At 46.6% G+C, this 23,118-nt stretch overlaps 1 protein-coding gene across 1 annotated transcript; it reads left to right on the forward strand.

Moving 5' to 3' along the window:
- Window positions 1–853: 853 nt before the first annotated feature.
- zswim8 (zinc finger, SWIM-type containing 8) lies at window positions 854–22,839 on the forward strand. The gene is made up of 26 exons (XM_058077475.1): window positions 854–1,977; window positions 3,720–3,873; window positions 4,268–4,362; window positions 6,234–6,406; window positions 6,822–6,929; window positions 7,318–7,399; window positions 8,153–8,273; window positions 8,819–9,020; window positions 9,094–9,269; window positions 9,686–10,952; window positions 11,476–11,607; window positions 11,817–11,996; window positions 13,147–13,330; window positions 13,737–13,835; window positions 15,517–15,641; window positions 15,899–16,148; window positions 16,318–16,467; window positions 17,865–18,087; window positions 18,317–18,606; window positions 18,682–18,905; window positions 19,989–20,477; window positions 20,560–20,734; window positions 20,823–20,996; window positions 21,429–21,548; window positions 21,636–21,814; window positions 21,954–22,839. The coding sequence occupies exons 1-26, from the start codon at window positions 1,800–1,802 to the stop codon at window positions 22,155–22,157; spliced, it is 5,754 nt and encodes a 1,917-aa protein (XP_057933458.1). The 5' UTR covers window positions 854–1,799; the 3' UTR covers window positions 22,158–22,839.
- The last annotated feature ends 279 nt before the right edge of the window (window positions 22,840–23,118 follow it).

Raw genomic sequence — 23,118 nt, forward strand, 5'->3', positions numbered from 1 at the left:
ACTAGCTAGGACAGCCCTAGTCTTTATCCTAGCTTTAGTCCTCTACAGACTAGTCTCATGGGCCACAATTAGACTAGCTAGGACAGCCCTAGTCTTTATCCTAGCTTTAGTTCTGTACAGACTAGTCTCACGGGCCACAAGAATACTAGCTAGGAGAGTGCTAGTCTTTATCCTAGCTTTAGTCCTCTACAGACTAGTCTCATGGGCCACAATTAGACTAGCTAGGACAGCTCTAGTCTTTATCCTAGCTTTAGTCCTGTACAGACTAGTCTTATGGGTCACAATCTTTATCCTTGCTTTTACAGGCCAGATAGGACAGCTCTGGGACTTAAGCCGGGATGAGGACGGGGGCTGTCCTATCTTGCCTGTGTAAGGATAAAGCTAGGCTTGGTAATAGAGCAGTTCTATCTAGTCTTCCTGTGGACCATGTGACTTTTCAGAGTGGGTCATAACGTGCTAGAGGGACTGAGTGAAAAGCCAGGCATGGCCTTGACATGACCTTTGGGTTAAGGAGTAATACTCTAGATGTCATCTGAAGCCTAAAAGGTGAGCACGGCCAACCCGTTTTAGTTATTTTCATCCATCCATCCATCTTCTATGTCGCTTATCCTCACTAGACTGGGGGGTTGCTGAAGCCTATCTCAGCTGTCTTCAGGCGAGAAGAGGGGTCCACCCCTGCAAAGCAGCTAGGAAAATACCAGCGTCAGGCTTTAGCCATAAATCGCTGTGACGTGATGGAAGATATTAAATGTGTTTCAATGACCTGACTGTCAGGTTAGGAATAAGGAATACATTTACTATGAATAATGACTATTTTAGGTTGTCCTATTCCGGTCCGCTAGGGGGCAGTGATGCACCTCCCAAGCGCTGGTGCCGACTGCCAGTCTAAACCCGAAGAAGCGGAAGAGGCTGAAGAAGATCAGCTGATACACCATCTTTCTGGGGCCCCAGCACACAGGACGAAAGCTGCTACATCTTTACCATCGGACTAAGAGGAAGAGGAGTCATCCGTACATCACCCCATCATTTCTTATTCGGACGACAATCGGAACGGAAGGGAACAAAGCAGACATGAAGGAATAACGCCGAGTGTCTTCATCGGAAGCGGTGAAGAGAATCACGCTAATTGTGTGCTGTAGTCATCGGCCGTCGGCTTCCAGTCTGCTCGCAACACAAAGAACGACTTTGACAGAATGACAAGCATCAAGTAAGCCGAGGCGTATAAACATACATCCAGTCTCAATAAGGGCAAGATGGCGGCCCCCGTCAATGTAAACAAAAAGATTTAGCCGTGTGGAAGGTTAGCTATGTTGCTAAGCTAGCCGCTTGAGGAATAAATATATGAAGTCACAACAAAGTAGAATAAAATGTAATTGGATGTGTCTGAGTGCTATTCCATTCCATGTTTAATACATGAGGGAAGCATCGTTTGGCTGTACGAGCAACAGCTTCATAATAACAACAATAATAATAATAATAAGAAGAAGACATTTTTCCTCATTCCAATAAAAACATGAGGGACAGTGGAGAAGCAGTTAGACTGGCTTTTGAGTCCGATGTAGAAAATGGGCAACAGGTCAACAATATTCTTCACCTCTTCCTGCCAACTTACTGTCCTTGCAATGTTCTATGGTAGATTGGCCCTCCATCACCGCACAGGATGTATTTGTAAAAGAAATCATTAGAAATATTAGCAAACGCAAGTTGGACTTCCATCTCGCCTCAAGTGTTGGCCTTCCTGGGATCTTGGAGGTTGTCCCAAGTCTTCTGGACCCTCAAGGACTTTAAATCTGGATGTCATGGAACTGATGTTTGCCGAGTGGGAGGACGGGGAGAGGTTCTCATTTGAAGACTCCGACCGCTTTGAGGAGGACTCTCTGTGCTCCTTCATTTCGGAGGCTGAGAGCCTCTGCCAGAACTGGAGGGGATGGAGGAAGCAGTCTGCTGGACCCACATCTCCTATCGTCAAGACCAAAGGTTGGGGAAGCACACATTTTCTCTCAACACAAAACTTTGCAGATTTGTCCGCATTCATCCTCTTACGGAGGAATGAACAGAAAGACTAAATGTATAAAACCATGAACCACTTAGCATTCCTGGATTTGTTATTTTTAGCAAAATCACCAAAAAAGTCACCCAAAATTGAACATAAAGCTGCCATTGAACATTTGTAGTCGAGATATGGCTTTCAAATGCTTTCTTCCCCCCAGCAGACCGAGTCAGTCCAAGTGGGACTGACACAGAGGAATCGATGATTTGTTAAAAAGTTAGTCAGCCTCTATTTTATTGTGAAATTTGCCATGAAAATAAGTAGTTTGTTGTTATGGACCGGAAAACATAATGGGCCCTCTATCCTAGCCATGGAGTCCTTAGCTAATCCCATGTGTCAGTCATCATCTCATTTGGATTAGATGATGACTGGCCTGATCCCCATACCTTCGAGGGGGGGGGGGCTGTTCTTTTTTACACACAGGATCTAAGGGGCAGATGGGGTGTCATCAGTTGTTTCAGTTGTGCATTGTGGCTAATGCAATCAACAATGTGGACAAATATGCAATACTTTAACGTTATTGCAACGGCGAAGAGGAAGGAGGGAAGAATGTATAATAAATAAATAGCTTATCGCATCATGACAGAATAAATGCAGGCATAAATACTGACACTGGTTGACATAATCCAATAATAATCAACTTGAAAACTTAGTCTTTTTAAAGGTGGGATTTACACACATTCTTCACATGCAGCAGTCTCTGTGGAGGACTCGTGGATTTCCCATATGTCCTTAATGTCACGGACATTAGCAACATTCAATTCACTAGATAGGAACACCAAGCCGGTGTAGAGGAAGACACTTTTAATATGTGACGTCCCTTTGGGGAGAAACCCACCACGCCGCTGTATTTGAATTCATTCAATCCCGGCCATGTTAGACCATTTTGGTTAACACACACAGCATGTTGGGTTCTATGGCTATGGATACATGGAACCTACCAACCCCCGTCTTCCACCTGAAAAAGAAGTTTGGTTCCACCTTTTCCATTCTTTAGTCATCAGCAGTAGAACATGGCTAAGTTTCAGGAAAATATCAGTTCCCGACTAAAAAAGTAAGAAGCCGGCTTTTGGGGAAACATTTCATAATGTGTTAATAATGGGAATGCTTGTTTGTCTATATGTGCCCTGGGATTGGCTGGCCACCAGTCCAGGGTGGACCCCGCCTCTCGCCCCAAGACAGCTGGGATAGGCTCCAGCATACCTCTACCCTCGTGAGGATCAGCGGCATAGAAAATGGAGGGATGATTTAAAAAAAAAATGGCAGTCTTCAAAATACAATTTTATTGAATGAATCAGCCTGTAATTCCCACACATTTCTCTCTCTCTCTCTCTCTCTCTCTCTCTCTCTATATATATATATATATATATATATACTGTATATACACAAATCTACTCTTTCCATTTACAGTGGATCCCCACATATTCATCATTAAACGTTCATAACTGTGCATATTAGTAACGGCCCCAACGTAGCATACAAGAAGCCAGTGGGTAGACGGGCCAAGATGACTGGGCGATAGAAGGGGGTAGAGGTAAGGGAACAACAAGAGTAGAGGGGAGGGGAGAGTACAGTGTGGAACTGGTAAAAAAAACCTTGGCAACATAGGGCCAAATCAGCACATTACCACGTGTGTGTGTGTGTGTGATTCTCTCCTCTATTCCATCAGATGGTCATGTGATTCCACTGGTGGAGCTGTCGGCAAAACAAGTGGCGTTTCACATCCCATTTGAGGTAGTGGAGAAGGTGTACCCACCCATGCCGGAACAACTTCAGCTGCGAATTGCATACTGGAGCTTCCCTGAAAATGAGGAAGACATCAGGTGAGTCCACGTAGCACTTGCTAATGTTCATGTAGTTCCCACAGGGTTTCATTTCTCAGGGTACTTTTTGGGGGGCAAAATGTCATGTCGCTGTTCCCATGAAAAGGTGTTCAAGCGCACTGCGTAAACTGGAGTCTTTGGTTTTCAGACGCCGCTGTAGTCACGCACGGTTTGTTTGGTTTGGTTCATGTTTTAGCATCCAACCGTGACGTTGTCTATGGTCACGGTACAGGGCTTGGCGTCCTCCTCGGAGGTGTTTCTCTTCTGGTATGCTAACGTTGCCAATGAGACTGAAAGCGAGTCCTTCAGGGCCTTTCTAAAAAGCTTCCAAGATTTTAGTCATCACCAACTTGGTGCTCTTAATCCTTCTCACTCTAATTTCCTCTCAATCCAGGTTGTATTCCTGCCTGGCAAATGGGAGTCCTGAAGAGTTTCAACGCGGGGAGCAGTTGTACCGGATCAGGGCTGTCAAAGACCCTCTGCAGATTGGTAGGTTCCGTTGGCAGTCTTATGTAGCACTGATCTTGCTGTTGCGTATTACCAGTGCTCGTATCTTGCTGTAAACCGGGGGTGTCCAAACCTTTTCCACAGAGAGCCGCATGCTGAAAAGTCAAAGGATGCGGGGGCAAAAATTTAAATTTCCAGTAGCCATCTAAGGTTTGGGTATGCTTGGTCGCTGGTCTAAATGAGGTGTTCCAAAGCCTTGACTGGTAGACTCTACGACAGGGGTCTCAAACTCAATTTACTTGGGGGCCACTGGAGCTCGGGTCTGGGTGAGACTGGGCCGCATCAGCCCCCCCCACAAAAAAACACACATTTATTAAAAACAAGAAAAGCTCTGATAAAACATTCCACTGTTCTCAAATATCTTACTTTTTATTTTTCTGCACAAAATAAGATGAAAAATAAACAAATCAAGAATAAAAAAAATCAACCAATCAGTAACAAATAAATAAATGTAATAATAATAATAATAAAATAAATGTAATAATAATAATAAAAGGGCAAATAATAAACACTTAAGAAACCACATATAGTTGGTGGGTAGACAAATGATTTTTTTCAGATTAAAATGAACAAAGCATTATTAGAGCCCTGTAGACATGACAAAACACGACTATAGTCACATTTATACTCTTTTTATTTACAACATATTGCGCAACTGCAGGGTCTTGAGACACATGCTAACTCGCAAACTAGAGAGCTAGTGACCTAAACAGTAGCCTTCAAGTTATTTCCTTTAAACTTAAATAGCCAAAAACTTACCACTTCCACACGGATAGGGAGGATAACTATTAACAGTTATTTAACATGAACATGAATCAAACGTAATAATTTTTTCTGGGTACATGATACCATACGGCATCCATATCAAACTTGCACGAGCCGCACTAACATGAAACTTTCATATCAAGGCGGGGGGCTCAAACTAGTGTCCTGCGGGCCACGTGTTTGAGACCCCTGCTCTACGGTATACAATCCTGAGCAAGTATTGACATTTTTCACCGTTGACCTTAGTAGGAAGTAGAAATGGGAGCGAGACAAAAAGAATTGAGGAAGCAATTTATTACAAACGAGCATTGAAGTGAAATAGGCTGTTCATCAGCTCATCAAAAGTTGAAGAGCATTGCTCAGAAAACGCTGACACCCCCCTAAAGTGGACACAACGTGTTTACAACAGGACTGGGTAATGCTTGATAATCGGCTGTCCAATGGGTGTGGACACGCTTGATGCCAGTGTTTGCTCGGAATGAGCGGGAATGTTCATCCACTGTCTGGAACCCATGTCCATTTTTGTAAACGTCCTTTGCCATCCGTCCCCAAACGCTCTCAATTGCTTTGAAATCAGAAGAAGACGCAGCATGGTCCGAAAGAGTGAGGTCATTCCAGTGGAAGAAGTCCTTTGTTAGGCGGCCATTGTGAAGAGCAGCCTTGTCCTGCTTGGAAGCCAACAGGACTGTCAAGGTTCCATGAATGGTCCATGATATCCTGTCAGGGAATAAAGCTTTCTTCCACCTCTGTGTCTCGTTTTTGCTGCTCTTCAAATTCCAAGCAGAAAGAAAGAAATGTGCAATATCATCTTGGAAAACCTGGGAAATTGGTTCAGTCATGGAAAACGTATGGAAAAGGAGAACAAAATGTTCAAGTTATCCTGAAAAAGCTTTTCTCCTCCCCCTGTGTCACTTTGACGGAGAAGGTTGCCGTGGCAACATGAAGGCTCAGCCCTCACCTGACCCGCTTCGGAACCGGCAGCTATGGCTTGAAGTGTCGCTTGTGTTATCGCTATGAACTTCCTGTGTAGCAGCTGAAAATGTCATGGAGTAAAACCTGACCATGCGTGCGTGTTTGATTCCTGCCAGGTTTCCATCTCAGTGCGACGGTGGTGCCCAGTCAGTCGGGACAGTCGAAAGGAGCCTACAACGTGGCAGTCATGTTTGATCGCTGCCGCATCACCTCCTGCAGTTGTACGTGCGGTGCGGGGGCCAAGTGGTGTGCTCATGTGGTGGCCCTTTGTCTCTTCAGGATCCACAATGTGAGTTCAGCGGGGGGGGGGAAGAAAAGTCTTACAATCTGAGGAATTCTAAGACTTTTCGAAGACTGATGTCTTAGAATAAACTATTTTAGCCTTAGCTTTTCCTTGTTGAATATGGGCCCTGGTCCACAGTCTCCTCATGACTGGAAAGTGCCCGCTTCAGTCGACGTTGACATCCATGGTTGGCTGTGTTTGTTGACAGCGTGAGACCCGAATGGGTTGCTTCTGTGAAAAATTGGTCCATGTTTCTTATGTTACTGGCAAAAGCCTCAAGTAAATATGAAGCGATGGCCATTTACAGTTACAGTCGACAACCGCTTGTGTCAACGTGAGTCGGCCAGTCTGAGATGTCAAATACACACGTTCCACTGTACTTGAATTTCAGTCATTGATGGCACCTCTGGTTTACGTACAGGCCTCGGCTGTCTGTCTGAGGGCTCCAGTCTCCGAGTCTTTGTCCAGGCTGCAGCGAGACCAGCTCCAGAAATTTGCCCAGTATCTCATCAGCGAGCTTCCTCAGCAGGTAGGTTTTGTTAAAGTTGTGATGTAACGTGTCCGGCCATTTTTGAAATGTAAATTTCCCATTCATTGGACTGACAACTTTCACAAGCTCCCCCATTTTCATGCCTCCTCTCCTCCGCTTCTCACCTTGCCCTCCCGACTACAATGAGAGTTTATGCTAAACAAGCTAAAACACAATAACTGCCAATCAGTGTCCACTTCAGGGTGGGACTGACCATTCTTTACCACCCCCAAAAACCCCAAGCACAAGAAGCCCGATGCTGAGACCCATATCTTAAATAGGTTTGGAGCTTTCTTTAGTAGAAGCATCAGTCAGGTACCCCAAGATAGTATTTCATTTCTTTTAAATACATGTGTTGAAACCATCAGTTGTTTTTGTGTTTTCCCAGATTCTACCCACAGCCCAACGACTACTTGATGAGCTGTTATCTTCTCAGTCTACTGCAATCAATACTCTGTGTGGCGCTCCAGGTAAAACAGGCCTAAACCTCCTCTGTGAAGGGTTGTACAGTGTCCCAAAACATTTGACATATTGTTTCATTGCCCAATAACAGCCGATCATTGCTCAGATGAGCGATTTAGTCAATTTAATTTTTATTCTAGGGGGCTATGTAGAAGAACCGGTCTATAGCAACAGGTGGTCCTGGCTTGATACACCAGTTCAGTTCTTAAGGCGCAGAGATTTCCAAAGTTACTCACACTGTACACAGAAATTTAGAAAAATACAGATGAAAGAAGATGAAATGGAACTAAAAATAGGTATCAATGTTTCTGACATTGTAGCAGATGCTTTCACCTTCTTCAGCATTTTACTGTGTCTTCATGTCCCTTTCACTTTCGTTTCCTTTCACGCACGGCCATCAGGAGAGTCTTCCCTATGCTTGGGACACGTAGCGAAGGGAGAAAAGTTAGCCTAAAGGGAGCAAACGTACTTTGTAGTTCCTCAGTGTAGCGACACATGATTGCGTGTTTTTCTACCATATTCATCATTTATGCAAGTGCATTGTAATCAGGAAATATCGTAATAACATGAGCACTTCCTGCATACTTCAACATTTTTGAAGCTTTATGAAATGTGTTATAAATGTACAGATGTTTTGGAAAGGATGTGCTTTGAATGACTTGCTTTCAACCTGGCATGCAGAGTGGAGCTTTCCGGAAGGCATAATGAGCCGATTAATGACCGAAGGACTTAATGAGGTGTGTTCGTGTGTCCGTGTGTAGATCCCACAGCCGGACCCTCAGCCTCCGATCAGAGCACCTGGTATTTGGATGAGTCCACCCTCAGTGACAACATCAAAAAGACCCTGCACAAGTTCTGTGGTCCATCGCCTGTTGTCTTCAGGTTGGTGAATTGACATTTCTATCCCCAAACATTGTCATGATGAGTTCAATGTATGGTTTGTAACATTCTAACAAGTACTGACTGCATCCTATAAGTGACAACAATCGCCGGTATTCTCCTCAAATATTTGGGCTAAGGGGCGGGGTTGCAACCACGTGACCGAGACGCGCTTTGCATCACTTCCAGTGAGCAGATGGGGTTCAAACAAAGCGTCAGACCACAGACACAAGCAGTATGTTTGTACAGTGTTGGGCAGATTCATGCCATGGAAATCTGCGCCTATTGTAGGAGTGTGCATGGTGTGTTGCAGGAAGATGTGGAATAGTTGCTGATCTAACAGCAGTGTAAGTGGGGGATCCATGGCCAACCTTCTCTTGAATCACATCCTTTGTTGTATAAATTGCTGTGTACATTTGCAATCTTTGGATTACCTCACAGATTCATAGCTGCAGGTCTGGAGTGGAAGCCCTTCTCCGTCAATAGCCTCAAGTCATTTGCTTTGCTTTGTGTTGATTGAGCTGTCCTTGTGAATTTCCTACTCGTAGTGATGTGAACTCCATGTATCTGTCATCCACGGAGCCACCGGCCGCTGCTGAGTGGGCCTGTCTGCTAAGACCTTTGAGAGGCCGGGAGCCAGAAGGCATCTGGAACCTTCTATCCATTGTCAGGGAAATGTTCAAAAGGCGAGACAGCAATGCCGCTCCGCTGCTTGAGATCCTCACTGAGCAGTGCCTGACGTATGAACAGGTAAATGTCGTCATGATTGGGATTCCCGTATTGTTCCACTGCTCACTTTGGTTTGTGGTGTCTGTGTTTCCAGATCATCAGTTGGTGGTACAGTGTTCGTACGTCAGCATCCCACAGCAGTGCCAGTGGACACACCGGGCGCAGCAACGGGCAGTCGGAGGTGGCAGCGCACGCCTGTGCCAGCATGTGCGACGAAATGGTGATGTTGTGGAAGCTGGCGGTGCTGGACCCCAGCGTGAGCCCCTGCAGGTCAGGCCGCACGCATTTTTTTTGTTGCATGCACGCCTCACCCGTTGGATGCGGACCACCAATGCTGCCCGGCATCCACAATCAGCGTTTCAGAAGTGAACTCGCGTCTTTCTCTTTTCTGTGCCTTTCTAATATTGAAAAAGTGCTAGCACGAGGCAGCTAATAATGCATGTAGTGGGATTCACCTAAATTCCTCCATGGCTGCATGGATTTCAGAGTCCATAGCATAACGGTCATTACGTCAACAGCATAGAGAGAGCGTCGCTACTAATCTAATCATGGCAGACTTTGTGAGAGCCATGGAGAACCACTCCTTTTGACTTGTGGATAACGGTGCAGGGTGCTTGGCAGATGGTGCTACATGTTTGCTTGACAGAATCTGACCCTAATCAAAGGCTCTGCACCACCTCGTACAGGCGACTGGAGCTGGCAGGCCAACTGAAGCAGTGGCACCTTAAAGTGATTCAGATCGTGAAGCGCGGGCAACATCGCAAGTCTTTGGACAAACTTTTCCTGGGTTTCAAACCTGCTGTGGAGTCCTGTTATTTCAACTGGCAGGTGGCCTATCCCCTGGAAGGCATCACGTACTGCAGCGCCGATAAAAAGACCGCCTCTTTTTGCTGGCCGAGAGGAATGCAGCAGCACAGAGCAGTGAGAACTTCTGCGGGAGGTGTTGGGGAAACGTCTGAACCGAGAGGAGCGGATTTTAAGGCCAGAGAAAGCGGTTATTCACCTCAGGAAGAAGTTGTCGTGCGACCAAAGGAGACGTTAACCAAAAAGAAAGCCTTTTCAATGAACGGTGGCGGGAGCATGTTGGTTCGTTTGGGAGGGGCCGTCTCACTGTCCCTAGAAGATGCAGGAGGCAAGTGTTTCTACAAGGGACCCGGTGGTTCTTCTGGGGGAAAGCTGAAATTCATGCAGGGCTGTGGGAAAGGGGCGGGTTTAGGAGGCTGTGGAGGAACCGGACCGGCCAAAAATGTCAACACCAAGCGCAGAACCAGCAGTGAAGATAGCTCTCTGGAGCCGGACCTCGCTGAACTCAGCCTGGATGATGGCTATTGTCTGGCCTTGGGTGCCGAGGCGAGCAACACCTTAGAATGCGCCCCCCCAGCACCAGAGATCTTTCCGTCCCCCAGTCCACTGCTCCAGGAGTTGTGCAATAACAGCAGCAGCAGCAGCAGCAGGAGCACGGCATTGGACGTGAAACATAGTAGCCAAACCTCAGATGCCTGTCCTGCTGCAGAGCCCGTGGCAGCCGCCCTACATTTCCAAGAGACACAAGTGCTTGTTGTTGATGTTCCCGGCGGAGGAGACCACCCCTCGGAGCAGGAGGGGGGGTCGGTCAAGGACAAAGACGGCAATTCAGACTGCATTCACCAGCCTTTAGCTCATTCAAGGAATTCTTCCTTTCCTACCAAGCCGGCCCAAGTCCATAGCGATGGTCCAAAGCTGTGCGATGGAAAAGAAGCAGCAGCACCGGCTGCTTGTGCGTTACCTCACCAAGAAGCGGGTGCGGTGGGCGTGGCGGTGGGCGTGGTCGTGTGCGAGGACGACTATCAGGCCTACTACATGAGCCCTGCTTCGGAGGAGGGAGCCGATCGGCAGCTGGCTGACAACCACCAGGAGGAGGAGCCAGACATCTTTGCGGGGATCAAACCGCTGGAGCAGGAGGGGCGTATGGATGTAAGTTCCAAAATATTGTATACAATATATCATGGGTGTCAAAACCTTGCCTCTGAGGGAAAATTGAAAGGTGCGGGGACACATTTCTTAAACACGCTAATATCCGAGTTAGCCATCCATCTGTCCATCCTACCAAGGGAAGGCAGCAGCGCCCCAGCAGCACCAATGAATGTGTTGCCCACACGTGATACATTAGGGGAATGCTAGTTTTCAATTTAGATTTGTATTGGTACATGTTTCTCAGGTGTACCTTTTGAGTGTTAAGTTGATGTGTGATGAGTTTAGTGTTGTGACATGACAATAAATTAGCCGCACCGCTGTATAGTGTAAGAAAAAGGTAGCGGCTTAAACACCGGAAATTACGCTAATTGCATAATTTGCACATATTCAAACTGTGCGGTCCAGACAAAGCTGAAGGATGCTGGATGTTTGTCCTGGTAGATTTGGCACCTGACACCGTAATTGATGGTATTTCACAGAAATGGGTGGAGGAAAAGCGTGTTGTTGTCTCTGCTTCCTGTAGGTGCTATTTGCGTGTGCCGAGGCCCTCCATGCTCATGGATACAACAACGAGTCATGTCGACTGGCTGTGGATTTAGCCAATGAGCTGCTAGCTAACCCCCCTGACCTGAAAGTGGAACAGCCACAGACCAAGGTGAGACCAGCCACTGAGGAGAAATGATCTCTCATTCAATATGGGCTTTACCTCAAATAATCACGTACGCTATCAGTTCAATTTCCATTTTATGTGTCCCAACAAAAGAGTGGTCACCCATCTATGATGTCATCAGCGGTCGTGTCTAGACTTCTTTGCAGCAAGTGAAGTTGTGTGCCTGAAGTTCTTGCATTGGTTTTTGTGTTCAGGGTAAGAAGAATAAAGTGTCGACAGGTCGCCAGACGCAGGTAGCCACCAACACACTGTCCAAAGCGGCCTTCCTCCTCACCGTGCTCGCTGAACGACTGGAACTCCACAATCTTGCCTTCAACACTGGCATGTTCTCCCTGGAACTCCAGAGGCCACCGGCGTCCACCAAAGCTTTGGAGGTTTCACTCTTCCTTCATTTCATTATGTCATGACATGCATTCTCTTATGGTCTTAGAGCAGGGGTCTCAAACTCAATTTACCTGGGGGCCACTGGAGCTAGGGTCTGGGCAAGGCTGGGCCGCATCAGGTTTTCCAAAAAAAAAACGCATTTATTAAAAAGAGAAAAATATACAAACTTTTTCAGTGCTTTGGTTCCGATTTTCTACAATAAAAGCTGTTCTCAAATATCTTAATTTTCATTTTTCTGCACAAAATAAAATCAATCAATTAGTAATAAATAAATATAATAATAAAAGGGCAAATAATAAAAAGTTAAGAAACCACATATAGTTGATGGGTAGACAAATTATTTTTTTCAAATTAAAATGAACAAAGCATTATTAGAGCCTTGTAGACATGACAAAACACGACTATAGTCACATTTATACTTTTTTTATTTACAACATATTGCGCAACTGCAGGGTCTTGAGACACATGCTAACTCGCAAACTAGAGAGCTAGCGACCTAAACGGTAGCCTTCAAGTTATTTCCTTTCAACTTAAATAGCCAAAAACTTACCACTTCCACACGGATAGGGAGGATAACTATTAACACTTATTTAACCTTTAACATGAACATGAATCAAACGTAATAATTTTTTCTGGGTACATGATACCATACAGCATCCATATCAAACTTGTGCGGGCCGCACTAACATTAAACTTTCATATCAAGGTGGGGGCCTCAAACTGGTGTCCTGCGGGCCACATTTGGCCCACGGGCCGCATGTTTGAGGCCCCTGTCTTAGAGTAAAGTATGTATACTGTATATTGTACTACTATTACTATTAAAGTATACTAGCAGTGGTTTTCCTTTAAAAGATATTCATTCTGTCAATCATAATCCAGAATTCCGTCAAACATTTTTTAAGAATACTATGTTCATACATCCATTTTCTATACCGCTTATCCTTGTTCGGGCCACAGCTGAGCAGGAGCCAATCCCAGCTGACTGCTGGACTGGTCATCAGCCAATCACAGGACACGCATTACAAACAAGCATCGACACTCAGGAGGCGTGGCCAAACCTCTACTAGCATACACACCAGTTTGTACACACCAGGTGAAGCCTATGAGGCGTTCAGGTGTTCATGTGTCTTGGTCACGTAGGTGAAGCTGGCTTACCAAGAGTCGGAGATCGTGGCTCTGTTGAAGAAACTTCCTCTGGGCCTTGTGGAAATGTCCGTCATCCGAGAGCGAGCCGAGCAACTCCGGGATGGAAACTTCTGTGGCTACAGACCGGTGCTTCCTCTCATGTTGGCCAGCTTTATCTTTGACGTCCTTTGTTCCCCAGGTAAATACCCTGCAGAGCTCCTTCAATGCCAAAGACGTACTCGGACATTTTACTTATCGTGAGAGGCTAACAGGTGATAAGAGCAATTTTAAGCCATAATCATAAAAATGGCCACTAGCTGGCAGAAGCGCATTTGATAAGAGCTGGGGAAGAATCACACATGACAGGAAGGAGGAAGTAGGAGAGGGAGGAGTGTAGCGTGCAGGTTACGTGTTCATTTATTCATATATTATTCATATATTTATACGTGTATCATTTATTCATGTTACATTTCTAAATACAACCCCTTTTTGTGTTGTTTATGTTGGTATACTTATCAGATATCCGATGGTCCTCTATAATGACAGCAATGTGTTGCGTTTGTGTTCAATAGCTTTCAGTCCCGTTTCTTGTAATGTTTGTGCAGTCGTGTCCCCAACTGGCTCCCGCCCACCGAGCCGCAATCACAACAGCGAGATGCCTGGGGATGAGGAGCTTGGCTTCGGGGCTGCAGTTGCTGCACTTGGTAAATCGCTCATTCTTTCCTTGCCAGAGTACACGTTAGCGTTTTGTATATTTCTTTCTTCTGGAATGTCTGTCTCCACACGTCACTCTCGTCAACCTTGTCAAATGGGCCCTGTAGAGTTTTTGCTTGACTTCAACTTGTTAGGGTTTGGGTTTCTTCAGGAAACGATCGGGAGTGGCGGTCGTCTCACAATCATGTGAATTATCCTTGGGTATATGGCTTCCCAAAATGGGCGTGGCCATCAAAGCTCATTTTAAAGTCACATAACCACTACATTTCCTCAATGATTCATTCATTCATTCATTTTCTACCGCTTTTTCCTCACGAGGGTCGCAGGGTTGCTGGAGCCGGGGTACACCCTGGACTGGTGGCCAGCCAATCCCAGGGCACATATAGACAAACAACCATTCACACTCACATTCATACCTATGGACAATTTGGAGTGGCCAATTAACCTAGCATGTTTTTGGAATGTGGGAGGAAACCGGAGTACCCGGAGAAAACCCACGCATGCATGGGGAGAACATGCAAACTCCACACAGAGATGGCCGAGGGTGGAATTGAACCCTGTGAGGTCTGCGTGCTAACCACACAACCACCGTGCCGCCTTTCCTCAATGAATTCATATCAAATAAGCTGGGAAAATATTACATCAGGATTGTAGTCTTAAAATGGCTAGGGAACGCCGCCGTCATTATAGTAGCAAAAAAATGCTGATAAGACGTCCCTCGTTTATCACGGTTAAGTAGTTCCAGACCATATGGTGATAAGTGAATTTCTACAAATTAGGATACCTTATTTGTAAATTGAATATTTTTGTAGTTGCAGCATAGAAAACCTTGACTTTCCAAACATGGTTTTTAATTTAGTTAGAGCCCTCCTGATATGAGCTAACACCCCTACAGTCACATTTACACTGGTATTACCCAATATAGTAGACTAAATAAGAGTACATATACTACAGTAAACCTCGGATATATCAGAAATTCGCTCACAACGGACAGATAAAAAAGAACCGATTTTTCTGTAATGCATTTCCAATAAAAATTCATTGCATATATCGGATTTTTTATAACGGATTTCGCCTATTTCGGACAAAATCTCCAGTCCCGTTTCAATGCATTTTCATTAAATTTCCCTCGCATATATCGGATGGCCGCATTGTGGCGCTCCAATTTGCCGAATCATGACAGGCCGCTATACGACGTCATTTGCAGCGTTTGCAGCATTGCCTGCGCGTCCAGGTACATTGGAAACATAGTCAAGGAAGTGCCTTTTTATAACGGATAAAATCCGATTTACGCATATACCGGATATAAATCCGATATATGCGTAAAACGGACATTTTCCGGTATACGCATATAACGGATTTCGCTTATATCGGACAAAACCACTGGGAACAATTGAATCCGATATATCCGAGGTTTACTGTATTTGATGCATAAATAAGACTCCTGCTCGTGTGTGTTTAGTATCTTAGTATCTTTAGTATCTTTGGGTGGGTAGCCATGATTTCTATAAATGCGTCTTCTGAAGGTTTTATATTTATAACTTCATTTAGCCATTTTATGCTTGAAATTTCATTTAAACAAACATTTAAACAAAGTGACGACTGTGGAAGCTCCTGATGATGATCTAAAGATGTGGTGTGTGTGAAGTACGAGCCCCATTGTGCCTGCAGGGATGAAGACAACAGTGAGCGAAGCAGAGCATCCTCTGCTTTGTGAAGGAACCAGAAGGGTGAAGGGAGATCTTGCTCTTGCCCTCATGATCACATACAAGGACGACCAGAGCAAGCTGAAGAAGGTAAGTCAGTGTTGATGAGCATCTTGTGGTGACTTTGGTGGAGTGTAGTCTTATATATGATATATGATAGAAACACGTTGTGTTGATAAACTGAAGAACGAACATCCAGGGAAGGATTTTTATCAGCTGATCAATGAATAATAATAATAATAATAATAATTCTATAAATAACCATGGTGTGGCTATTTCTCCCTGTACAGTGTCCTGATTCATTTCTTCCATCTTCTTTTGGCCATGGTCTCTCTTCCGGCCTCCAGATACTTGATAAATTGTTGGACCGAGAGAGTCAGACCCACAAACCTCAAACGCTGAGCTCCTTCTACTCCAGCAAGCCTGCGGCTGGAAGCCAACGTAGCCCATCTAAACACGGCCCCTCATCTTCCTCCGCGGCCAATTTGGTGGCGCCCTCTTCCGGCTCCTCCTCTACCGTGGCACTGGCCTGTGAAGAACTGGATGAGCCCAAAACGGTGCAGAACAGCACAGCGGCACAGAGTGCTTCTGAGTGTGGTGAGGAACCGGCTAGCGTTAAGTCCTTTCTGTAAAGCTAGGTTTCCCTCGACCGGAAGACTGGATTATTTTCCATATGTGGTGGGATTGAGAGAAAATCACATGACATAGGACACACCCCCTGTATTACCTTGTATTACCCCTGTATTACCTTGTCATTGTTTGGCAGTCTCGGAGGGCAACCCGAGCGAGCAGCAAAACGACTCGGCCCCATTTAAGCTGGACGCCACTGTGCCGAGCCGCCTGGCGCTGGGAGCACGCTGTGGATATAGCCAACGCTGCTGGGGCTCTCCTGTCCGACAGAAGAAGAAACACACTGGTAACACCTCAACGGCCATGATGTTTACATTTATTATTATGTACGCTTTCTCAGTTGGTCTAAGTTGGTCACATTCGTACAATCCGGCATGTCTGAAAAGAAGTGGTAGAAGCAGAGTTTATTGAATCTGACCCCTACCGACAAATTATTCCATGTTGTCATTTCATTTTTGTTGACTTCCTGGAAGGAAAATAAAGGTCAAAGGTTATCAAAGTACTCAAGTACTCCAACACGGCTTCCATCCATCTTGTTCTCTGGACATTTTTGGCTTAAACTTTCCTTCTTTTGGAAGAGAAAACAAAATTACAGAATCGCTTGAATACTGTGAACGTCCAGCAGCAACACGACATGCATGACTACTATTGATGAAGAATATAAGCGTTTTTTTTTTTTTTACTTTAGCTTAGTCCTACCTAAATACCTGATCCCTAAATATCTTAGACCAGGGGTGCTCATTAAGTCGATCGCGAGCTACCGGTCGATCGCGGAGGTGGTACTGGTCGATCGCTGGTCGATCGCGGCGTGACATTAAAAAAATATCATCCCAGCATCAATGCCGTCACTTGATTGATATACAGGGCAGCCATTCAGATGACAACTGAATGTTGCCCTTCGGGCGACCAATCAAATCAAACAACGTCTCTAAGTGCAGCAGAACTTACGATGTCAGCCTATCATCCATCGCCGTTACTTGATTGACATACAGGACAACCAGTCAGATGACAACTGAATTTTGACCTTTAGGTCACCGCTCATGCGTAAACAACGATGCAAAGTGCTAAGCTAGTCTGCGAACTGCGAGATTTTAAGCCCTCGCTAAAGTTTATGGTCACTAAAATGAGTGAAGGAGCTGGACCAAGTAAAAAGGCAAAAACTGGACCAAGTAAAAAGACAAAAAACATATCACTTCCATACGGATATGGAATATTATACGGATATTATGATACGGATATTATCCATGACTGATAAACATTTGGAAGTGTGCTTGAGGCTGGCTATCAGCAGCTACTGTCCGGACTATGCATCCCTGGCTGGTTCAATTCAGTGCAAGTCATCAAAGTAAACTCAGGTAATTACAAAAAATGTTAATACTTAATTATGTGTGTTTTGCAATATTGGCTCATTTGGTTATGTAAGGTACATCAACATACATTTTACGTACAAATAATCCTCAATACATTTGAAAATAAATAGATGTTTTGCATTTTTGTAGTGGGTAGATCATTTTGACTCGGTCATTTTAAAAGTAGCTCGCATGCTGAAAAAGTGTGAGCACCCCTGTCTTAGACCATCAGGCCCATGAAATAGTGGTTGATGTGCCGTGGAATCGGGACAAAAGGAAATAATAGAATCCAATCAAATGTTCCCAAAGTAACGAATACGGTGTGTCTGGCCAGGCATGGCGAGTATCGACAGCAGCGCTCCGGAGACCACCTCGGACAGTTCGCCCACTCTCAGCCGGCGGCCATTACGTGGTGGCTGGGCCGCAACATCCTGGGGGCGGGGCCAAGATAGCGACAGCATCAGTAGTTCCTCATCTGATTCGCTGGGCTCCTCCTCTTCCAGTGGATCTCACCGGGGAGGGGGCGGGGCCAGGGCCAAGAGTACGGACACCAGCAGGTGAGAACCCTTCAGTACCTCGTTGGTCTGGGTGCACACCGGGCATTCCTGCTGTGATCCCTTTGCCTCTGCCAGGGGTCCCCGGCCCCGGTGGTGGGGGACCACCGTCATAGACTGTGTAGTCTAGGATTAGTTATAGATAGGTAGTCATTATAGTCATAGATCCAGAATCCAAATGATGTCAGAACAAAGTCCAGGACCACAGGACTACAGGACTTTGTGTGTGCAGGTACAAAGGGCGTCGTCCGGAATGCCACGTGCCCCACGTCCCCAACCAACCCTCAGAGGCCGCAGCTCACTTCTACTTTGAGTTGGCCAAGACGGTGCTCATCAAAGCCGGAGGAAACTCCTCTACCTCCATTTTCACCCAGCCTTCAACCAGCGGGGGGCACCAGGGACCCCACAGAAACCTGCACCTCTGTGCCTTCGAGATCGGCCTGTACGCTCTCGGTCTGCACAACTTTGTGTCTCCCAACTGGCTGTCCAGAACCTACTCCTCCCACGTGTCATGGATCACTGGTGCGTGTTGATGTTGTGCATTTTGTCGCGTGTGAGAACGTCGGATGCTGAAGGACATTCCCATCCCCCCCCCAGGTCAAGCCATGGAGATCGGCAGCGCTGCCCTCAACATCTTGGTGGAGTGCTGGGACGGTCACCTCACACCTCCAGAAGTGGCGTCGTTGGCCGACCGCGCATCGCGAGCCAGGGACCCCAACATGGTCCGTGCTGCCGCCGAGCTGGCTCTGAGCTGCCTGCCTCACGCTCACGCCCTCAATCCCAACGAAATCCAGAGGGCTTTGGTGCAGTGTAAAGAACAGGTGCTCCAACCTTCTTGTCTCAGCTGTTGGTCTTCACTCGTTGCCCTCCTTTCTCACTTGACACACTTTGGGCCCACCATTGGCCGGAAAGCTCAAATCCCAGTAGGGAAACTTGGAGATTCTTTATTATTGGTGGAAAATGTCTGACATGCGATAAACCCTATTTAGGGTTTGGTTTGAATGCAAATATGAAATATAGACCTCATTTCCAGACCATAGACCATAGCGCCCCCTCAATGTAACGTGAAAAAAGATCCTATGAACCGGTCTGTAAGCCGTAGGTGTACCCAGGTAGTATGCTATGTTTAGTTTTCTAAACTTTCAATGAAGAACTAATGAGTGGTTACTGAGGAACAATGACTAAGGCGGATCCATTTAGAGTGGTTACTGAGGAACCAATGAAGAACTAATGAGTAGTTACTGAGGAACTAATGACTGAGGTAGATCCATTTAGAGTGGTTACTGAGCAACCAATGAAGAACTAATGAGTAGTTACTGAGGAACTAAAGATTAAGGCAGATCCATTTAGAGTGGTTATTGAGGCAGATCATTTAGAGTGGTTACCGAGGAACTGGGGCAGGTCCATTTAGAGTGGTTACCGAGGAACTGAGGGAAGTCCATTTAGAGTGGTTACTGAGGAACTAATGACAAAGGCAGGTCCATTTAGAGTGGTTACCGGGGAACTGAGGTAGATCCATTTCGAGTGGTTAGAGAGGAACTGAGGCGGATCAATTTTGAGTGGTTACCGAGGAACTGAGGCAGATCCATTTAGAGTGGTTACTGAGGAACTAATGGCTAAGGCAGATCCATTTAGAGTGGTTACCGATGAACTGGGGCAGATCCATTTAGAGTGGTTACTGAGGAACTAATGACTAAGGCAGATCTATTTGGAGTGGTTACTGGGGAACTAATGGCTAAGGCAGATCCATTTAGAGTGGTTACCGGGAAGTGAGGCAGGTCCATTTAGAGTGGTTACTGAGGAACTAATGACTAAGGCAGATCCATTCAGAGTGGTTACCAAGGAACTGAAGCGGGTCCATTTACAGCGGTTCTTTTGGTCTGGTCTTGTGTGTTTTCCTTCAGGACAACACGATGCTGGAGAAGGCCTGCATGGCGGTGGAGGAAGCAGCCAAAGGTGGAGGCGTGTACCCGGAGGTCTTGTTTGAGGTGGCCCACCAGTGGTACTGGCTCTACGAGCAGTCCTTTGTGGGAGCCTTCAGCCAGCACAGGGAGACCCCCGAACGCTGTGGGGCCAACGGAGGCGTTAACAGGAGGCCCCCGGAGTCCAGCTGCGGCGTCTTTGACGGCGGACCCAACGTGGAGTCGACCGGGGTGGCGGTCACGGGTTCTGTGGCCGCAGCGGCCGTGGTACCGGTCATCTCCGTGGGCTCCACCCTCTACCAGCCCCACGGCATGACCGGCCAGGCCATGGCCCACGCCCACGCCCTCCACCCCTACGCCACCATCCAAGCCCACGTGCCCGCAGTCTGCACTCCGCAATATTTGGGACACCCTCTGCAGCACGGGCCCAGGCCCGCCGTTTTCCCCATGGCCGGGGGTCCATACCCGCAGGTCAGAACCCTTCCCTCATATGAGGTTGGACGTTGGCACCTCAAGCCAGACCGTACGTCTTATTGGTCTCTTTTCTCTACAGGGCATGCACCCGGCCTTCATCGGGGCACAGTACCCGTTTTCCGTGGCCACGGGTCCCCAGCCTTCCATCGCCGCCACTGCTGTAACCTTCCCTGCCATCCCAGTACCATCCATGGCCCAGATTTCCTACCCCTACCACGCCGACAGCAGCCTGCCAATCAGCACCACCGTAGCGGGTCAGGACTCTTTCACCTTCTCCTCTGTTCTCCTGATGACCCCACCCCCACCCCCCCTGACTGGCCGTACACCTGTCGTGTGTTTCAGTTGGCAGCATCCACGCCGGCTCCGCCATCCAGGCCATCCAGGGCGCCTCCCTGACCCCCCTGTCCCCCCAGCCCAGCCCCATGATCAGCACTCCTTTCCCAGTGGAGGAGGACCAGCACAGCCAGCCAATCAGCCAGCAGGGCCTCCACTACCTGCACTCCGCCTACAGAGTTGGTGAGGAGGCCAATATATATTATAATAATTATTATAATATAATATAATTATAATAAATGATTATAACATAAATCACATGTATATTATTATATGATATATTACTATTAGTGTATTATGTATACGTCTATTCATGCAAGTCACAATGGACAAAAGTTCAGGGAACCAAACAAAAATAATACCATAAATCATTTTTATTAATAATTAAATGTCTTTTTGAACATAAAAATGTATATATATATATATTAAAAATAGTTTCTATTGATATAAATTTTACTCATCCAAGCAGCAGTTATGATTTCATTCATTGAATGAATTGATAAATCAAGCCAAAATTAGACGTGACATGAAATGTGTTGACATGATGAAATAATAATAATAATAATAATAATAATGTTGACACACGATGGCCACCAAACCATCACCTTTTCCCAGGTATGCTAGCGTTGGAGATGCTGGGAAGGAGGGCTCACAACGACCACCCAAACAACTTTTCCCGAAGCCCGCCCTACACGGAAGACGTGAAATGGCTCCTGGGATTGACCGCGCGTCTGGGTGAGCGTGTTCGTGCGGACCAACGGTCCGTCCCGTGCGGGCGGGACCTCGGGCGCTGACAAGGCGGTCCGACTCTTGTCTCGCCAGGCGTCAACTACGTGTACCAGTTCTGCGTGGGAGCGGCCAAAGGCGTCCTGAGCCCGTTTGTCCTCCAGGAGATCATCATGGAGGCCCTGCAGAGGCTCAACCCCGCCCACATCCACGCCCACCTGCGGACGCCCGCCATACACCAGCTCATTCAGCGCTGTCAACAGTTCTACCTGCAGGTATGACACAGGCAGCAAGGAATGAACACTCCCACTTCCCAGCATACCTTGCGGTTATATAACGTAGTAAACGGAAGTGGGCGTGGCATGTGTGACGTGTCAAATTCCACGAGTTATGCCCCTTCTTCTTCCTCGGCAGTACATCCACCACAGGCTCATCCACCTCACCCCCGCCGACTACGACGACATGGTCAACATCATCCGCAGCGCCCGTGGTGCGTTCGGGCTGACGGCGGTGGGTGCGGTGCAGTTCAACGACTTGCTTCAGAACCTGAAGAGAGGAAAACAGACCAAGGAGCTCTGGCAGCGCATCTCCTTGGAGATAGCCACCTTCTCTCCTTGAACACTTGGGATCCATCCAGACACATTCCCGGTCCCTGGTCCCTTCCCGCCCCCCCCCCCAGTGATGTGAACACACACAGCACACACACACACCATCACCTCCTGTTCTCCGTGACTGACGGAGAATGACTTTCTCTCTTCTGCGTCACGTCTCCAGGGACTCGTCTCACACCGTCGTCCATCTTTAACTGTCATTTTGTGGAACTGTAACTTTTGGTTTCCTTTCTTTTAGCTTAAAAAGACCACATTGACCAGGAGGACTCTGGTGTATTGTTTGCTTTTCAAGATCATGCTGGGCAGCCGTGTGAGGACACCACGGACGTGTAAGGACACCACGGACGTGTGTGGATCTCTGGCAGCTTGAAGAAGCCACGGACTGAGAGGAAAGGCAAGGTCGGTGAGGACGTTGCATATTCACGAGGATCTACTTTTTTTAGGATTTACTTTGAGATGGTGTCATCATCTTGTGAAGGTCTTGTATGGATGAATATTTACGTTTAGCCTACTAATGGGAGCAAACGTCCACAGAGCCCGCGGCCACTTAGCAACCACTAGCCCGCTTTTCCCCAACTTGACCACCATTGTCATATCCGTAGGCCGTGTGAGGAATATCATGGTTTGGGATGTTTTGTCCAAAGCAGATCAAATGCAAATGTTGAATTAAAAAAACTGTTTTCAAAAAATTATGTGTTGTATTAACCCTTTAGAGTCCAGGCAGGATCACCTTGAAAATCTTAATTTTAATCTAATTAATTGATTAGAGACGTCCAACACAAATCTTCCAGATCTCCTGTGTGACCAACATGCTAGCCACCAGGTCGCCGTACGGACTTGAGGAATTTCACTTTAAATTGATGCCATTATTGTGCAGATGAAAAGATGGATACAACAAAAAGGTGGACGAGGCACGAGTGCTGCCTGCACGTTTAAGTTTCCATAACCAGGGAGGAATATTGTTATAT

This window comes from Doryrhamphus excisus, chromosome 7 (assembly GCF_030265055.1).
Source record: "Doryrhamphus excisus isolate RoL2022-K1 chromosome 7, RoL_Dexc_1.0, whole genome shotgun sequence".
In the NCBI taxonomy this organism is placed as follows: domain Eukaryota; kingdom Metazoa; phylum Chordata; class Actinopteri; order Syngnathiformes; family Syngnathidae; genus Doryrhamphus; species Doryrhamphus excisus.

What these genes read in the sequence shown, in the direction of transcription:
- zswim8 (XM_058077475.1), top strand. Translation starts at nt 1,800, where the DNA reads ATGGAACTGATGTTTGCCGAGTGGGAGGACGGGGAGAGGTTCTCATTT. An exon ending in TGGTGCAGTGTAAAGAACAG is followed by an intron (nt 18,906 to 19,988) that starts GTGCTCCAACCT and finishes GTTTTCCTTCAG; the next exon opens with GACAACACGATGCTGGAGAA. An exon ending in AATCAGCACCACCGTAGCGG is followed by an intron (nt 20,735 to 20,822) that starts GTCAGGACTCTT and finishes CGTGTGTTTCAG; the next exon opens with TTGGCAGCATCCACGCCGGC.